This window comes from Pseudophryne corroboree, chromosome 6 (assembly GCF_028390025.1).
Source record: "Pseudophryne corroboree isolate aPseCor3 chromosome 6, aPseCor3.hap2, whole genome shotgun sequence".
Classification (NCBI taxonomy): domain Eukaryota; kingdom Metazoa; phylum Chordata; class Amphibia; order Anura; family Myobatrachidae; genus Pseudophryne; species Pseudophryne corroboree.
The window spans coordinates 259,195,460-259,212,943 of record NC_086449.1 but is presented as its reverse complement, the minus strand read 5'-3'; the positions used below and the strand labels follow the sequence as shown (position 1 = coordinate 259,212,943).

Here is a 17,484-nt window from a genome sequence, read left to right as displayed (position 1 = left end):
TTGGCAGCTTCTGCCATTGCACTCCTGCTTCTTGTGCCGCCCTGCCTGTTTACATGGGCGACCGCCGTGATGTTGTCCGACTGAATCAACACCGGCTTTCCTTGCAGGAGAAGTTCCGCCTGGCTTAGAGCATTGTAGATTGCTCTTAGTTCCAGAATGTTTATGTGAAGAGACTTTTCCAGACTCGTCCATACTCCCTGGAAGTTTCTTCCTTGTGTGACTGCTCCCCAGCCTCTCAGGCTGGCGTCCGTGGTCACCAGGATCCAATCCTGAATGCCGAATCTGCGGCCTTCTAATAGGTGAGCCTTCTGCAACCACCACAGAAGTGACACCCTTGTCTTTGGTGACAGGGTTATTCGCAGGTGCATCTGCAGATGCGACCCTGACCATTTGTCCAACAGATCCCTTTGGAATATTCTTGCATGGAATCTGCCGAATGGAATTGCTTCGTAAGAAGCCACCATTTTTCCCAGGACTCTTGTGCATTGATGTACTGACACTTTTCCTGGTTTTAGGAGGTTCCTGACCAGATCGGATAACTCCTTGGCTTTTTCCTCTGGAAGGAAAACCTTTTTCTGAACCGTGTCCAGAATCATTCCTAGGAACAGCAGACGAGTTGTCGGGATTAAATGGGATTTTGGAATATTCAGAATCCACCCGTGTTGTCTTAGCACCTCTTGAGATAGTGCTAAAGCTGTCTCCAGCTGTTCTCTGGACCTTGCCCTTATTAGGAGATCGTCCAAGTATGGGATAACTAATACGCCTTTTCTTCGAAGAAGAATCATCATCTCGGCCATTACCTTGGTAAAGACCCGAGGCGCCGTGGACAATCCGAACGGCAGCGTCTGAAACTGATAGTGACAGTTTTGAACAATGAACCTGAGGTACCCCTGGTGTGCGGGGTAAATCGGAACGTGTAGATACGCATCCTTGATGTCCAAGGATACCATAAAGTCCCCTTCTTCCAGGTTCGCTATCACTGCTCTGAGTGACTCCATCTTGAACTTGAACTTTTTTATGTAGAGGTTCAAGGACTTCAGATTTAGAATAGGCCTTACCGAGCCATCCGGCTTCGGTACCACAAATAGAGTGGAATAATACCCCTTTCCTTGTTGTAATAGGGGTACTTTGACTATCACCTGCTGAGCGTACAGCTTGTGAATGGCTTCCAACACCCTCTCCCTTTCGGAAGAGACGGTTGGTAAGGCAGACTTCAGGAAACGATGAGGAGGATCCGTCTCTAATTCCAACCTGTACCCCTGAGATATTATCTGCAGGATCCAGGGGTCTACCTGCGAGTGAGCCCACTGCGCGCTGTAATTTTTGAGACGGCCCCCCACTGTCCCCGAGTCCGCTTGAGAGGCCCCAGCGTCATGCTGAGGTTTTTGCAGGAGCCGGGGAGGGCTTCTGTTCCTGGGAAGGAGCTGCCTGTTGGTGTCTCTTCCCTCTTCCTCTGCCTCGTGGCAGGTACGACAAGCCCTTTGCTCTCTTATTTTTGTAGGAGCGAAAAGGCTGCGGTTGAAAGGTCGGTGCCTTTCTCTGTTGGGGAGTGACTTGAGGTAAAAAAGTGGATTTCCCGGCAGTAGCCGTGGCCACCAAGTCTGATAGACCAACTCCAAATAACTCCTCCCCTTTATACGGCAAAACCTCCATGTGACGTTTTGAATCCGCATCGCCTGTCCACTGTCGTGTCCATAAGGCTCTTCTGGCTGAAATGGACATAGCACTCATCCGAGATGCCAGTGTGCAAATATCCCTCTGTGCATCACGCATATAGATAAATGCATCCTTTATTTGTTCTAACGACAGTAAAACATTGTCCCTATCTAGGGTATCAATATTTTCAATCAGGGATTCTGACCAAACTACTCCAGCACTGCACATCCAGGCAGTTGCTATAGCTGGTCGTAGTATAACACCTGCATGTGTGTATATATTCTTTTGAATAACTTCCATCTTTCTATCTGATGGATCCTTAAGTGCGGCCGTCTCAGGAGAGGGTAACGCCACTTGTTTGGATAAGCGTGTGAGCGCCTTGTCCACCTTAGGGGGTGTTTCCCAGCGCGCCCTAACCTCTGGCGGGAAAGGGTATAATGCCAATAACTTTTTTGAAATTATCAACTTTTTATCAGGAGCAACCCACGCTTCATCACACACGTCATTTAATTCTTCTGATTCAGGAAAAACTGTTTGTAGTTTTTTCACACCATACATAATACCCTGTTTTACGGTATCTGTAGTATCAGCTAAATGTAACGTCTCCTTCATTGCCAAAATCATATAACGTGTGGCCCTACTGGAAAATACGTTTGAATTTCTACCGTCGTCACTGGAATCAGTGCCCGTGTCTGGGTCTGTGTCGACCGACTGAGGCAAAGGGCGTTTTACAGCCCCTGACGGTGTTTGAGGCGCCTGGACAGGCATTAATTGATTGTCCGGCCGCCTCATGTCCTCAACTGACTGTTTAAGGGAAGATAAACCATCACGTAATTCCACAAATAAAGGCATCCATTCTGGTGTCGACCCCCTGGGGGGTGACATCTGCATATTTGGCAATTGCTCCGCCTCCACACCAATATCGTCCTCATACCTGTCGACACCACGTACCGACACACACCGCAAACTCACAGGGAATGCTCTAATGAAGACAGGACCCACTAGCCCTTTTGGGGAGACAGAGGGAGAGTCTGCCAGCACACACCACAAAGCGCTATATATACAAGGGATATCCTTATATTAAGTGCTCCCTTATAGCTGCTTTAATATATATATATATAGCCATTAATGTGCCCCCCCTCTCTGTTTTACCCTGTTTCTGTAGTGCAGTGCAGGGGAGAGACCTGGGAGCCGTTCTGACCAGCGGAGCTGTGACAGAAAATGGCGCCGTGTGCTGAGGAGATAGGCCCCGCCCCTTTTTCGGCGGGTTCTTCTCCCGCTATTTTTCCAGTCAGGCAGGGGTTAAATATCTCCATATAGCCCCTATGGGCTATATGTGAGGTATTTTTAGCCTTGTATAAGGTTTATATTTGCCTCTCAGAGCGCCCCCCCCCAGCGCTCTGCACCCTCAGTGACTGCCCAGTGAAGTGTGCTGAGAGGAAAATGGCGCACAGCTGCAGTGCTGTGCGCTACCTTATGAAGACTGAGGAGTCTTCAGCCGCCGGTTTCCGGACCTCTTCACGCTTCAGCATCTGCAAGGGGGTCGGCGGCGCGGCTCCGGGACCGGACTCCACGGCTGGGCCTGTGTTCGATCCCTCTGGAGCTAATGGTGTCCAGTAGCCAAGCAGCAAATCCACTCTGCATGCAGGTGAGTTTACTACTTTCCCCCTAAGTCCCACGTTGCAGTGATCCTGTTGCCAGCAGGACTCACTGTAAAGAAAAAAACCTAAACTAAACTTTCTCTAAGCAGCTCTTTAGGAGAGCCACCTAGATTGCACCCTTCTCGTTCGGGCACAAAATCTAACTGGAGTCTGGAGGAGGGTCATAGGGGGAGGAGCCAGTGCACACCACCTGACCTAGTAAAGCTTTACTTTTTTGTGCCCTGTCTCCTGCGGAGCCGCTATTCCCCATGGTCCTTTCAGGAACCCCAGCATCCACTTAGGACGATAGAGAAAATTGGTTGTCCATGGGAATTTTTATTTGTCCAAAATTATGCGGTGAGGAATTCAATTCAGCCTGATGGCTATAAACTGCATCCAGACTGGTCAGGTGCAGGCACTTCGTGACCAGTAGTAACAGTTATCCTCAGTTTGAATAATGGTGCGCAGGAAATGTATTTATGCTTGGCTACTATAATAAGGGCCTGATACTGAGTTAGATGCAATCGCCGGTACAGTTTCTAGGAGTATGGCCTCCTATGATAGTGGTTGAGTGTTGTCAGAACTCTGTTTTTTGTGAATTCAAGTTTGACTCAGGTGTTGGTTCTGTACCGGCCGCTCTGTGCAGGAAACTAGGTGGGCATAGGTAATTCCTGCGCATGAGGTATACATGTCACAGGAAGGAAAATAACTCAGGATAACTTTATTATACTGCGCTGGTGGTATTCTGAGGCTGGAATTGGTGAGAGCTGGAACAGGAGTCAGCTTAGGATCTCACTTGCGCTTGGACCCGGCTAAACTGGTGAGAACTGGAGTCAGCTTGGAATGGAGTTGTACTTATACCAGACTGGAACCGGTGAAACTGGAGTCATCTTAGGGACTGACTTGTACTTGGACTGAAACCGGTGGAACTGGAGTACGCAAAGGAACTGACTGAAACTTGGACCAGACTGGAATCAGTGGAACTGGAACTGAAGTCAGTTTAGGAACTGACTTGAACTTGGACTGGAACTGAAGTCAGTTTGGGAACTGACTTGTACTTGGAATAGACTGGAACTGGGGGAACTGTAGTCAGAATGAGAACCGACTTATACAGTACTTGGACCGGACTAAAACTGGTGGAACTGGAACTAGAGTCAGCTTAGGAACTGACTTGTCCTTGGACCGGACTGGAAACGGTGAGAACTGGAACAGGAGTCAGTAGCACACACGATTAACATATTGGATAGAATTGGTAGTTAGCTGAAATCACAGTGCTGGTTAAAATGCTGAAAACATGAGGGGGAACAGTTACTGGGGAGGGGGAATCTGTTACCACTGTATGTGTGTATGTTTATGTGTGTGTGTGTGTGTGTGTGTGGGGGGGGGATGTTAATGCTAAGGTTAATTCTGTAGGATCTATTGCTGTTGAGAGGTGTGTATGTGTATGTGGTTGGGTTGTAAAGCAGCAGTGGGGACACTAAGAGGAAGAGGTTACATCTGAGAGTTATGGATTTATGGAAGTGGTTTGTAATGTTAATGTTGCAATGGGAGAAATGTAACAGGGTGGGATCAATTGCTATAGGGAGGGCTACAGTGACAAGAGTGATAGAATAATGCTACATGCCCCCTGGGTGGTCTTAAACATCCCCTATGTGCATCTCTAACTAAAATAGAGAAATACATTTAAAAACATTAACTTGTATATATACAATTTTTGAGGACTTTTTGTACCAAAAAAAAAAATTGTTAGTGATTAGGTTGTATCTCGGTTCTACCCATAACACAGTTTAACAGCAAAGCAGTTGACGGTTTTAAACATTTTACTATGAATTGGTCTTTCAGGGGTTACACATAAAAATATTAAAGCTGGTGTTCAGATGTGTTACAAATTCTGGGATTTGGCTAGACTACTTTACCTCCACCTGAACTTCTGTGATACAGTGTATATGATCTCACCAGGTATCCTGACTGTAACACAGCATAGCATCTAATTCTAGCAGGGGACCATCTGTTCCATAACACACATTACATTCATCTTAAAGAATACACTTACAAGTTACCACATGTTGTCTTAAGTACAGTTATCAAATACTAATGATATGCTCTTATGGTGTACAAAATGTAACATCAATAAAACCATTTAATATCATGTGTCTGCTGTGTTTATATTGCTTTGATAAGATAAATAACACAACTCTGAGTCTTTGCAATCACATTCTTGCAACATTTCTAAATGTAATATTTGGCTCAATGTTGCTCAGAAACCAGGTTACGAGTCTTTGTTTTCACCAAATCCCTATACAAAGAACAGGACTAGTCACACTTAATAAATAAGGGGGCATATGTCTAAAAGACCCTCCTTCTGTGTGCCAGAAAGCCTAATAGACATGGGATAGTAGTGTTCCTTCTCAAAGCATACAGGTTTGCCTCGGGTGAAAGGGGGTCTTCCTGTCTATGCAACACATGGAGTCAGCTGAAGGGTTTCACGGCTTCAGCAATTAACGAAAGAGTGGGGGTCGGTGGGTCAGCAGTCCAGGTCTGCACATGAGCTAAACATCCGGAGGAAATGGCATGTCACAGCAATAAATACCGACACCAGTATACTACCTGCAATGGTGCAGCCATTTACATAGCAGACTGGCAAACACAAGAAGCAAGCATGCAGCCTTTTGTGTTATAGCAGAGGGTGTGGTTCTAATCATGCTAAGGAGACTGACATGTTGTATCTTACTGACCTCGTGTATCTCAGTCTGCTTCAGTACTGCGACAGTACAATGGTGCAGAACAAAGGAGGTCTTAAGTATTAGCTCCCCACATGCCTGGACATATCCCTAATCCAGGGAGAGTAGCCATGGTCCCCAGTGAGCAACCACTGCTGGTGTTGTACTCTAGGTACTGTAGATGAGGATTATATATAGCAGGTGCAGAATGAAGTCACACACATGTCCCATGTGAGGCCCTGTAATAAGTATGTGGTATTCGGAGCAAGAAGTTTACATGTCTTCTGCAGTCTGTATCATCACTTAGCAGAGGCACCACTTACTGACCTCTGCTGAGGATGTTGTTATTCCCTGTCCGGTAAACTTGCAGTGATTGTGGATGGGTCAGTCAGTGACTGTGCTATTAGGGGGTTATAGTGGGATGGTCAGTGTACTGTAAGGAGTTATAGAGGGTCAGTGTGCTAAGGGGTTATCAAGGGATGAGTCAATGTGTAATGAGGAGACATAGGGGATGGATCAGTGTGCAATAAGGGAATATAGGGGCTGGGTCAGTGTGCTATGAGGGTTAGAAATGAATGGGCCTGTGCCCATAAGGGGTTAGAGAGGAATGGGTCAGTATACTATAAGTGGTTATAGAGAGATGGGGTCAGTGTGCTATAGGGGTGATATGAGGGGTTATGGAAGGAGTGGTTGAGATATGCTTTGTGTATTGTAGGGGAACAGTCAGTGTGCCATGAGGGGTTCTAGATAGATGGGTCAGTATACTATAAAGCGTTATAGATGAGTTATAGATCAATGTCCTGGAGTGGTTATATAGAGGAATGGGTTAGTGTGCTATAAGGGATTATAATGGAATGGGTTAGTGTGCTGTAGGGGATTATAATGGAATGGGCCAGTGTCATGTAATGGGTTATAGGGGTTGTTCTCCTAGGCTGGGGCAGACGTGAATAACCTCAGTTAGGTGAATAACAGCTGTACCCCAGTGTAACGTTATTGTCGGGACTAGTGGATCATTGTACACTAGATCTGCACCATGTGCACACAGAACATTCACTCGCACCATCCTGAGCACCAGTATAGTAACAATGCGATGTATGAAGAGTCATTACCGCTGGGAAGGCTTTGTCTGGAGTCCACATTACTAGCGTGAGATAACAATTTCCAGTTGTCTACATATACAATGAAATGTATGTTGCGAGCCTACTAATTAGAAAGGCATAACGGAGGGAACTGTATGATGGGTTAATAAACACATAAATGATCTGATAAGAGGAAGGATTCTGATCACACAAAGGATGCTAGTGACATGTTCTCTGCACAATGCACCTACAATGGTATGATGCTGGGTCAGTCCCAGACAATGATGCAGAGATCTAGGAGCATGCTATCAGAGCTGCTGCCCTGCTCCGTGAGCGGCTGGGGAGGTAAAGCAGGGTCGGCGGCCAATTCGAAGCCCTCCGGGACCGGGGCATGACTCCCGGACACACCGTGGCATGTCGGGCCGGTGGTGTAATGGATGGAGCTCCCCTATACCAGCGTCTCGGGCTTTATTGTTCTGCATTAGACAACAAAGAAAGGAGTATTTCTGTTTCCCCGCTGTAGAGGCGTGAAGGGGGGCGGCGCCCGAGGGCAAGGCCCCGCCCTCCAGAGCCGCATGCAACCAATAGCTGCCGTTTCTGCCGGTGTCAGTCCCTTTGTACTGTCAGCCCGGCGGGTGACGTCACGCCCTCTTATCCCCCTCTAGTGCCGTCTGGCTGCAGTGCTCAGACAGGAGGGGAGGAAAACGCTGAGTGAGCCGGGGAGGGGCCGCTCCTCACACATCCCTGCCTGCTGCCGCCGCCGCTGCTGCACAGGCTGCCCACAAAGAAGAAGTAGTCGGGGAGCTGCGCCTGCATCCCGCTGGAGAAGGTGGGGCTGACCCTCACAGTCCCGACTGACAGCGAGGGCTGCGGACATCCCGCAGGAACAGCCACCCTCCCCTCCGTGCCGTCCGGCCACCTCGCTCTCCTTTGTGTCTGCACCTAGCACCAGCACTGGGGCGACAGGAGCGGGGGAGCCCGACCATGCCCAGCTCGCTCTTTGCGGACATGGAGAGGACCGGGAGCGGCGGCGGCGTGGAGACGCTGGATGACCAGCGGGCTCTTCAGATCGCCCTGGACCAGCTCTCCCTCCTGGGGCTGGACAATGACGAGAGCTCCATCTATGACAACGAGCCCCGGAAAAAGAGCGTCAACATGACCGAGTGCGTCCCGGTGCCCAGCTCCGAGCATGTGGCCGAGATAGTTGGTAGACAAGGTAAGAGCCAGAAGAGAGGTGGCGGGGATGTGCCCAGGCAGCGGGAGCGCGGAGCCCCTGCACCAGCCATGCCACTGCCTGTGTGACGGGGGTGCTGCTGCTGCGGCTCCCAGGGGGCTCTGTGTGTATAGCCTGCCCGCCTGCTGCTGCTTTGTCCCATGTACTGCGTGTGGGTGCTGCTGCTGTGCAATGTCTGTATATACGATGCTGTGTAGTGTGTACATACGGTGATGATGCTGCTGTGCAGTGTGTATGTATAGATATATGTATGATGCTGTGCAATGTTTGTATATATGGTGATGCTACTGTGCAGTGTGTTTGTGTATATGGTGCATATGATGCTGTGCAGTGTGTATATATGGTGATGCTGCTGTGCAGTGTGTTTGTGTATATGGTGCATATGATGCTGTGCAGTGTATATATGGTGATGCTGCTGTGCAATGTATGTGTACATATGGTGCTGTTGTGCAGTGTGTGTGTATATGGTGCATAGGATGCTCTGTAGTGTGTATGATGTAGCCGATGTGCCAGCCGGAGTAGTCGCCCAGTGCATTGGTATGTAATGTGTACAACGCTGCTGCCGCTGTGTATAATGTGACACGCTGCCGTGTCTCGCACCCGGACTGATCGCCCTCTCTGTCCCCGTTTGCTCCCCAGGTTGTAAAATCAAAGCCCTGCGGGCGAAGACCAACACCTACATCAAGACCCCGGTGCGCGGGGAGGAGCCAGTCTTTGTTGTGACTGGGAGGAAGGAAGATGTGGCCATGGCCAGGAGGGAGATCATCTCGGCGGCCGAGCACTTCTCCATGATCCGGGCTTCCCGCAATAAGAACGCCCTGAACGGGGGCTCGGTGCCCGGACCCCCCAATCTGCCCGGCCAGACTACCATCCAGGTGCGGGTGCCCTACAGGGTGGTGGGGCTGGTGGTCGGACCCAAGGGCGCCACCATCAAGCGGATCCAGCAGCAGACGCACACCTACATCGTCACCCCCAGCCGGGACAAGGAGCCGGTGTTCGAGGTGACCGGCATGCCGGAGAATGTGGACCGTGCTCGGGAGGAGATCGAGGCTCACATCGCAGTGCGCACCGGGGGGCTGATCGAGCTGACTGACGAGAACGACTTCCACGCCAACGGCACGGACGTGGGCTTCGATCTGCATGGGGGCACGGGCAGCCTGTGGGGCAAGCCCAGCCCGGGGGGCGGCGGCTCCGGGGCCCGCAAGGCGTTCTCCAGCTACCGCAACGACAGCTCCAGCTCCCTGGGCAGCGCCTCCACGGACTCCTACTACGGGGGCACCCCCCGGATGGCGGACTACAGCCCGCCCAGCCCGGCCCTCAGCTACACCCACAACGGCAACAATAACAACAACGGCAATGGCTACGTGTACGCCGACAGCGCCTCCCCGGACTGCACCGACAGCGCCTACGACTCCGCATTTGACCCGGCCCCGGCTCCCCCAGGCGGCCCGGCCGTGCTCTGGTCCCAGTATGAGCGCAACGGCACAGGCGCCCTGTCCCCCCCGTACCAGCACAACGCAAACGGGCTGCTGTCCAACCACCGGCGGCTAACTGCCCCGCCCCGGCTCTCGCCGCCTCTGCACGGCAGCAGCGCGGTCCCCGAGCCGCATCCCCTGGCGCGCAGGGTGCGCAGTGACCCCGGCGGCGGCCTGAGCGGCTACTCCGCCTACACCAACATGGACTCCTCCTCCTCATCCAGCAGCAGCAGCTCTTCCTCCTCCTCCAGCTCGTCTTCCTCTTCGTCCGGCATGAGGCGGAAGGGCAGCCGCGACTGCTCCATCTGCTTTGAGAGCGAGGTGATCGCTGCCCTGGTGCCCTGCGGGCACAACCTCTTCTGCATGGAGTGTGCCAACCGCATCTGCGAGAAGAACGCGCCGCAGTGCCCGGTGTGCCACACAGACGTCACTCAGGCCATCCGCATCTTCTCCTAACTGAGCAGCAGCAGCCTTCTCCCCCCATGTACTATGGAGACCTGGCACCCCCACCCATTCCTACCTGTACACAGGGTGCCTGTGCTCTCTCTGTGTATATATTATTTACCAAGAACCTTAATATATTAATATATTGTAATATATTAATATACAAATAATATATATATATATATATATATATAATATTGTGATGTTGCTTCTCTCTATGCCCTCACGCTTTATATGCTGGAGGGGCTCTAGATGTCTTTTGTTAGCAGCCTTTCATGCAATTCCAAAGGCAAATTATAGTTTTATACAGGGGGTGCAGATGTCAAGTAAATGAGTTAAGTGCATGTTTCATTGAACAAGGGCCCCTTTTTGTGCATTACTCTCAGTGGTACCCGCTCTCGCATCATGATGTAAATAGCTGGCGGCAACCAATTAACATGCACCCACTCCAGAAGCAATATTGATTTGATGCATCTGATATTTCTGCCATTGCAGCAGGGCCTGTTCTCAATCAGTCTGGAATATTTGTCACGTGGCCAATTTTTAACCTCTTTGGCTTTTAAGGGGTTAAACATGATGGCAATGCCTGGAGTTGTTGGGACAAGGGCTCTTATTACACTAGAAATGTTTCTACCTTGCCAAGTGGGAATATGGCATTTAAAGCTGCAGTATCTGCACTTTCTTTTCTTTATAGCATAAAAAAAAAATATATATATTTTATGGGAACTTGCTGAACAATTCCCATTGGCCATGTATTGTAGCTTGGGAAGATTACTAAATCTATTGCATGCTCTGAAATTTAATAAAAACCTGATAAACCTTTCCCCCCCCCCCCCCCCTCCTATTTTCAAGATAGACTTCCAAAATATTTTTACTTTATCTTGTGCTCATATGTGGCTTTAGGGATAACATTTCATTTTGACAAGCTGTGCGATTTCTAGCAGTATAAATACTTTTTGTGTTGTATGATTTTATTTTTGAAACTCTGAAACGTTCCCTTTAAAGAAATCCTGTGATACTGCAGCTAGCAGTATAAATACTTTTTGTGTTGTATGATTTTATTTTTGAAACTCTGAAACGTTCCCTTTAAAGAAATCCTGTGATACTGCAGCTTTAACAAAGTTAATATTAAATTCTAACATATCTTCTATAAATATATATATAATTATAAAACACGTTTAAAGGTTTTAAAGATGAATTGCATTAATACAGATTGAAGTATTTTATTCTTTTTTGACTTGAAAAATTATATTTCATATTGCAAAGATGTTTACAAGTATTTTAATTTAAGTTCAGTGAACTTTTTTTGTAGCTGGGTTTAAATCTTTTATTTTTAGTATGGCCTTCTGGCAAAGAACACTGTATTATTTTAATATCACAGGTGAAGGGGTGGGGCGGGGGGAGGGGGAGGAGTTAAAACACACGACCATAAACTGCAAAGTGTTTTGAACAGTATTGTGTTGGGATGGAGATTTTTTTTTTTTTTTATATATATATGGGTTCTTAAAAAACAATGTTTTAACTCTGCTTCACCCAGCGTCTTTTTGTATTCTGTGATATAAAGCCTATTTTATTCTATATTACAAAATTTGAAATGTACGAGCATATTAAGCCAACCGGAAGAACCGTTGACTCCTTTCTACATTTGTATAAATAGATTTCAGTGGAGATTACAAAATTCTGTTGCACCACTCTAGTTTAGTATTTCTATTTTAATACATTTTGTTTACTACTTGTTTATGTATATGTAGGTGATGTTACTTGAGCGTAAATGTACTTTACTGAACAAAGTTTAAAAAAAAAAAGTATATTTTATTTTATGATAAAGGGCCTTTAACCTCATGGTCAAAATACTAATATTATATTTGCTGAGACAAGATTTGAAATTGTATCAAGAGTTTTATTTTTCTGACATTTAAAGTTCTACATAAATAAAGGTAAAACTTAAGTAATGGTGCTACTTCATGTTTTTTTAAGTATTTCTATATAAATCAAAATAAAATATTCAAGAAATGATCTATCTTGTTGTGTCAGTTGATCAGCATTGCTTTTCTGTATATAGAGATTTGTTTACGTGGTTTGTTGGTTTTGTCATTGTAAAACAGATACACCAAATATTATTTACATGCCTTTGTGGTAATTTATCTATAAGGGTTTAATTGGTAAAATAATACTATGTATTATAATCCATAACAACCATTCAGATTCTGGTTGCTATGGGTTACACGGCATTTGTAAATATATTTGTTAAATAATCCCCAGTGTTAGTTTCTGGCTACTTACTCTATGCGTCAGTTTATTATGTGTGTCACATGCTCACTTAGACATCCCTATTGTCCTTTTAAAACATGCCTCCTTTTGGTTAAAGACCTCACCTAGAAAATGTATACTCTTAGGAGTATATTTACTAAAGTGTGAGCTTTTTAGAAGCAGAGATGTTGCCCGTGACAACCAATCAGATTCTACTTTTTCATCTACCACCTTCTAGAAGATAATTGCTAGAATTTGATTGGTTGCTATGGGCAACATCTCCACTTCTAAACAAAAAAACCTCACACTGAATATACCACATTGAATGGATGTTCTAGCTCAAATAGCTTTGTGCAATAGATTTTGTATTTGCCAAGACTTTGTTTTATTTCCGGGGAATAGGTCACTTGTCTTTTAATATCATGTGTGAATGTTTCTTTAGTCCATAGTTGACAGTGGCACAGCCATCCGATACTTCAGAGATGGGGAACAATGTGACTATCTAGATGTTAGGGAACTACATATCCTGGTATGCTGTGTCTAGAGGATTCACAACAATGGAAGAGCCCCACCTCTGCTATATTCAGTGTATCTTGCTGCTGTCATCATTTTCTGGTATATGTGAAGAGGCTTATTAATGGAAAGGTTACATGGCATGGGTTTGTGGTAACACGTTCTCTATATAAATGTCACAGCATTTAAGATATGCCATCAGTGTGTGCTGTTGTCGCACTGTTCTATTTACAATGCTATTAAAATACACTATGCAGCAGGGAGCCTGTTAAAAAGACCCTTTTGCTTTATAAACCATGTTTGTTTAAACCATAAAAAGGGTTAATCTATAGGAAAAAATAGATGGGGCCTTAGGTTGACTGCAGGAATGTACAGTCTGAATTCTCCTGTTTGTGTGGTAGAAATATATATCTAATATATTGTTCCTATGTAACATCCATCGGACAATTTCTTTGTTTGCCACCCTTATTATCTGCACATACATCAATACTGACATTAACAGTAGGCTGTTCTCCTGATGGTAATTGCTTATGTTAATTTTTCTGGTTCGTGTGATGGGACATCATTATAGTTGGTTTTTAAATTTGGTTGTTTTAAACAGTATATGGTTTTTGTTGTCACTGTAAAGCACATGCGCTGTCACCTTTCCTATACTGTGCGTAGGCTAAAATGTTTGCATGTTCTGTATTGCATTTAAATTGGTTGTTATTCTTCCAAGAGGCAAAAAAACAATACTGCACATATGTATCAGATGCTCTTGTACATAGTGGCTGCATTCGCTTCTATTTACAAGTATGGAATTATGAAAATAGCCACAATGGGGGTAATTTGTTTTTTTTATAATGGTGACTATTCATTTATGTGCAAGCTATAAAATAAAACCATGAAATAGCAAGGATTTATAGTAGCAGAAATAATGGCTGTAAAAAGTATTACCAAATAGGTTTGTTTCAGCAACCACATTTTTGGAATATTGGTACATAAACTAAAATGCAGAGCACATGGTCCTACTGGGCATGGATTAAACAATACGTCATGTGGCTTTTGCAATGGCGCTTTTACAGCTGCTGCTGTTTACAGTTGTTGATCCCATTACACAGGAAGCGAGAGGCAGTTTGTGGAGAGGTGTGAATTGTCCAAGCAAGCTGTCTGATCAAAGGGCTGAGGAGCAAGAATTCACAAGCCCAGCACATAAACTAATCGAAACCAAGACAGAAACAGGTTTTTTTTGTTCCTTTTCATGAAAGCACGACCACTCTCGCTGTGTTCTGCAGCAACGATAGCAACACTTTCATTAAGCGACTATCTACATGTAATGTGGGCAATCTGTGCATCTCCAGCTCGCTTTAACTAAAAACATGGCGTTCCTAGCCATTCAAAGACATTGAATGCAACCACAAGGGCAGGTAGTGCATGCTCAGCCTTTCAGTTCTACAATCATACACTGCTTACAGTATATCTCATTCACCAAGTAATAAAAGAAGACTGGGCAACTGATTCCTGGTGTAATATGAAACAGTAATCCTAGTTCAGATGGCTGCAGCTCTAGTAATTAGTATATAAGAATGTGTTTGAATTATAGACCCTATTACTTGCTACACATCGCCCAAATACCACAACCCTTATTTACATGAAGAGCTGCATCCACTACTCTGCTGTTGTGGTGGTGTTCCACATTCCTGTGACTGGCCGTAGTAGGGAAGCTTTGGCACTACATCTCCCAGCATGATTGAAGAGTTTGGAATACATATAACCCAATAGGAGTTGTAGTACATCAACCAAAATCGTGTCACAAATTGTTGTATAGAATAAAGCAGGCCTGGCCAACCTGTGGCTCTCCAGCTGTTGTGAAACTAAAAGTCCCAGCATGCCTTGCCACAGTTTTGCTATTAGGGAATGCTAAAACTGGCAGGACATGCTGGGATGTATAGTTTCACAACACTGTAGAGGCACCGGTTTGCCAGGCCTGGTATATGAGATATACACGTCTAATTGTAATGTTCTGTTCTCTCCTGTAACTTATCTTAAATGTATTCTTCCACTTTTCTTTATTTATATTGTCTCTCTTGGTTCCATAATTAAAATTACCCACATCCCATCCCCCCTTTCCTTCATGCTTCTTCACACTTTCAAGTATGTGCCGTTCATTGAACTTTCCCTGTCATAGTAATGTACCTGTGCATTCATGTAATGGAATGATTTCACATAACATTAATGTTTATTTAGGAACATCATTGATTTCCCTGTTACAAAGCTGACAGTTGGAGCTCTGATCTATTGTATAATAAGTTACAATCAATTAAAAATCAATAGTAATATATATGCTTAGATGCCTTATGGGAGCAGCTTAGTGACAGGCCAGTGTCACGCTCCATAAAGTGTGGGCAGATACTACTTAAAGTGCTCTTACATTGAGTAAATAATGGCTGTAGACTATGTATGACTGGGAAATGTATGAATGTCAGGGTTAGGTTTACACATTAATCTGCTTGTAAAGCACCCACATAACAAAAGTCCTATTTACCTTGACAAAAAGTGTATTTATGTGTAAACCAGCATTTTAACCCCTAAAATTACATTTTATTAACGTTGGAATATAAGGGGTCCCCCACAAAAATCTGCCCTATACTTTCTCTTGTCAGAACATATAGTACATAGCTAAAAAAAGGTATTTCCTCCCCCCCCCCCCCCCAGTCCTTTCCTGACCTTTTCTATGATGCATGATTACTGATTTTTTTTTTTACCTGGTAGATTCCAGGGGCGGAGGTCAAGCTGGGCTGCCCATTATGTGGGGCCTAGGCCTCATGAATAGCGCCATTGTGCGCCCCAGTGCTGTACATTCCTGGGGTCTGCAGGATTGTTCCAGTAGGTAGTGGGACCGCAATGACTCAATTCACAAACTGGGCAGGATGTAATTGAGTCCGAGTTCGCCCGACGTGTGGGATGCTGGCCGAACTTGGACTTTTTTTTTTTTTACTAAAGGGGCAGTCTTGTAACCATGCCTTGTAAATGATTGCCAATTTTAAAAAACGTCAGAGTTCAGTTGGCATTCTGCTCGTCAGCCGAACTCTGACTTTATTACATCTCGGCCTCCATCTTGATCTCATCAATAAGCCCCCAGATCTTTTTGTTTTGGGAGTTTGCGTAAAGTACCTGAAATTTTGGAGTCTCCCAGACATTGCAGGAGAATAGACGAGCCTGTTATGGAACATGAAACTATCAAAAATAACATTAGTATCAGTTGTCTCAGAAACAAATTATTAATAAAAAATAATCGCACAAAGGCCCAGACCTACGACTGTTGCATTTCTATATAGTTTAGTATTGTCTGTAAGAGCTATTTTAATGATTGACAAAATGGGATCTCTTTTTTTTTTTTTTGTCCTGACAGATGGCAACTGCAGTACGGACAGTTCTCCAAATTAACTATTTAGAAATTACAAACAAAAGTGCCATGTGTTTCTGACCAGACTAGTAAAGAATTAAATCTTGTGAGATGTGTGGGTAGACATCTGTTTATTCACCATGATAATTAGCATAATGCAGCATCATTCTGTATTTTACACCCATTTTCTTTCTTTCTTTCTTTCTTTCTTTCTTTCTTTCTTTCTTTCTTTCTTTCTTTCTTTCTTTCTTTCTTGATAAATGGAAAAAAAAATATCTTGAAACAATTTTGATTGATTATCCAAATAATAGCTGTAAAATAATTTCAGAAGTTATTTATAGAATGCTACCATATTTTTGTGAGCATCTACCCATAACCATGGTCACTGAGTTGCATCAATAAGTGAACCGCCCTATGTAAAAATCATGTAGATGTTTAACGGTAGTCTACAGTTAAATTTCAATCTGGAAAATCTAGTTTGAGATCATAGAAGGATCTCACCTGCAACCCTTTTCAATTACTCATTGTGTACCAACAACAGAAAAGAGCCATTCTATCCACATCTGATACAAGTGGAGGTATAGAAGTACAAAAGTGACAAAAGTGATGAAGGTTTCGTGTTGATGAACACTGGGCATTTATTCAGTTAACTGCAAATGTAACATAAGGCTGGACAAAAAAAAAAGTAAAAAAAAAATTGCTCATATATATATATATATATATATATATATATATATATATATATATACACACAGAGAAAAAAACACAGCACTCACCACACCAGAAGCGGGGCACAGCTATGCACTTACCACTCACAGGGTGGGGTGCATGTAACACAGCACTCTCCACCGCAAAAGCGGGGTACACAGCTGTACTTACCACTCACAGGGCGGGGTGCATGTAGCCCATGACCACATTGCTCTAATAAATACAAACAAAGAACCCAGCACTCACCAAAGTAAACTCACTTATCCTCAACAATTCAATAAATAAATGATGGGGGTTTAGTTGGTGGATTGGCCAATGCACGGAAGCCTGCATACCGATTTTCAAGGTACCCCACCTTCATGCAGGTCCTACACTATCAC

At 44.9% G+C, this 17,484-nt stretch overlaps 1 protein-coding gene across 1 annotated transcript; it reads left to right on the top strand.

Moving 5' to 3' along the window:
• Nucleotides 1-7,758: 7,758 nt before the first annotated feature.
• MEX3B (mex-3 RNA binding family member B) lies at nt 7,759-12,264 on the top strand. Its single transcript, XM_063925940.1, has 2 exons — nt 7,759-8,311; nt 8,969-12,264. Exons 1-2 carry the CDS (start codon nt 8,080-8,082, stop codon nt 10,258-10,260), a joined length of 1,524 nt encoding a protein of 507 aa, XP_063782010.1. The 5' UTR covers nt 7,759-8,079; the 3' UTR covers nt 10,261-12,264.
• Nucleotides 12,265-17,484: the final 5,220 nt, after the last annotated feature.

Excerpts from the sequence above, each read along its gene's own strand:
- MEX3B (XM_063925940.1), top strand. The coding sequence starts at position 8,080 with ATGCCCAGCTCGCTCTTTGCGGACATGGAGAGGACCGGGAGCGGCGGC. Across the intron at positions 8,312-8,968 it reads CGAGATAGTTGGTAGACAAG|GTTGTAAAATCAAAGCCCTG; the intron begins GTAAGAGCCAGA and ends TTTGCTCCCCAG.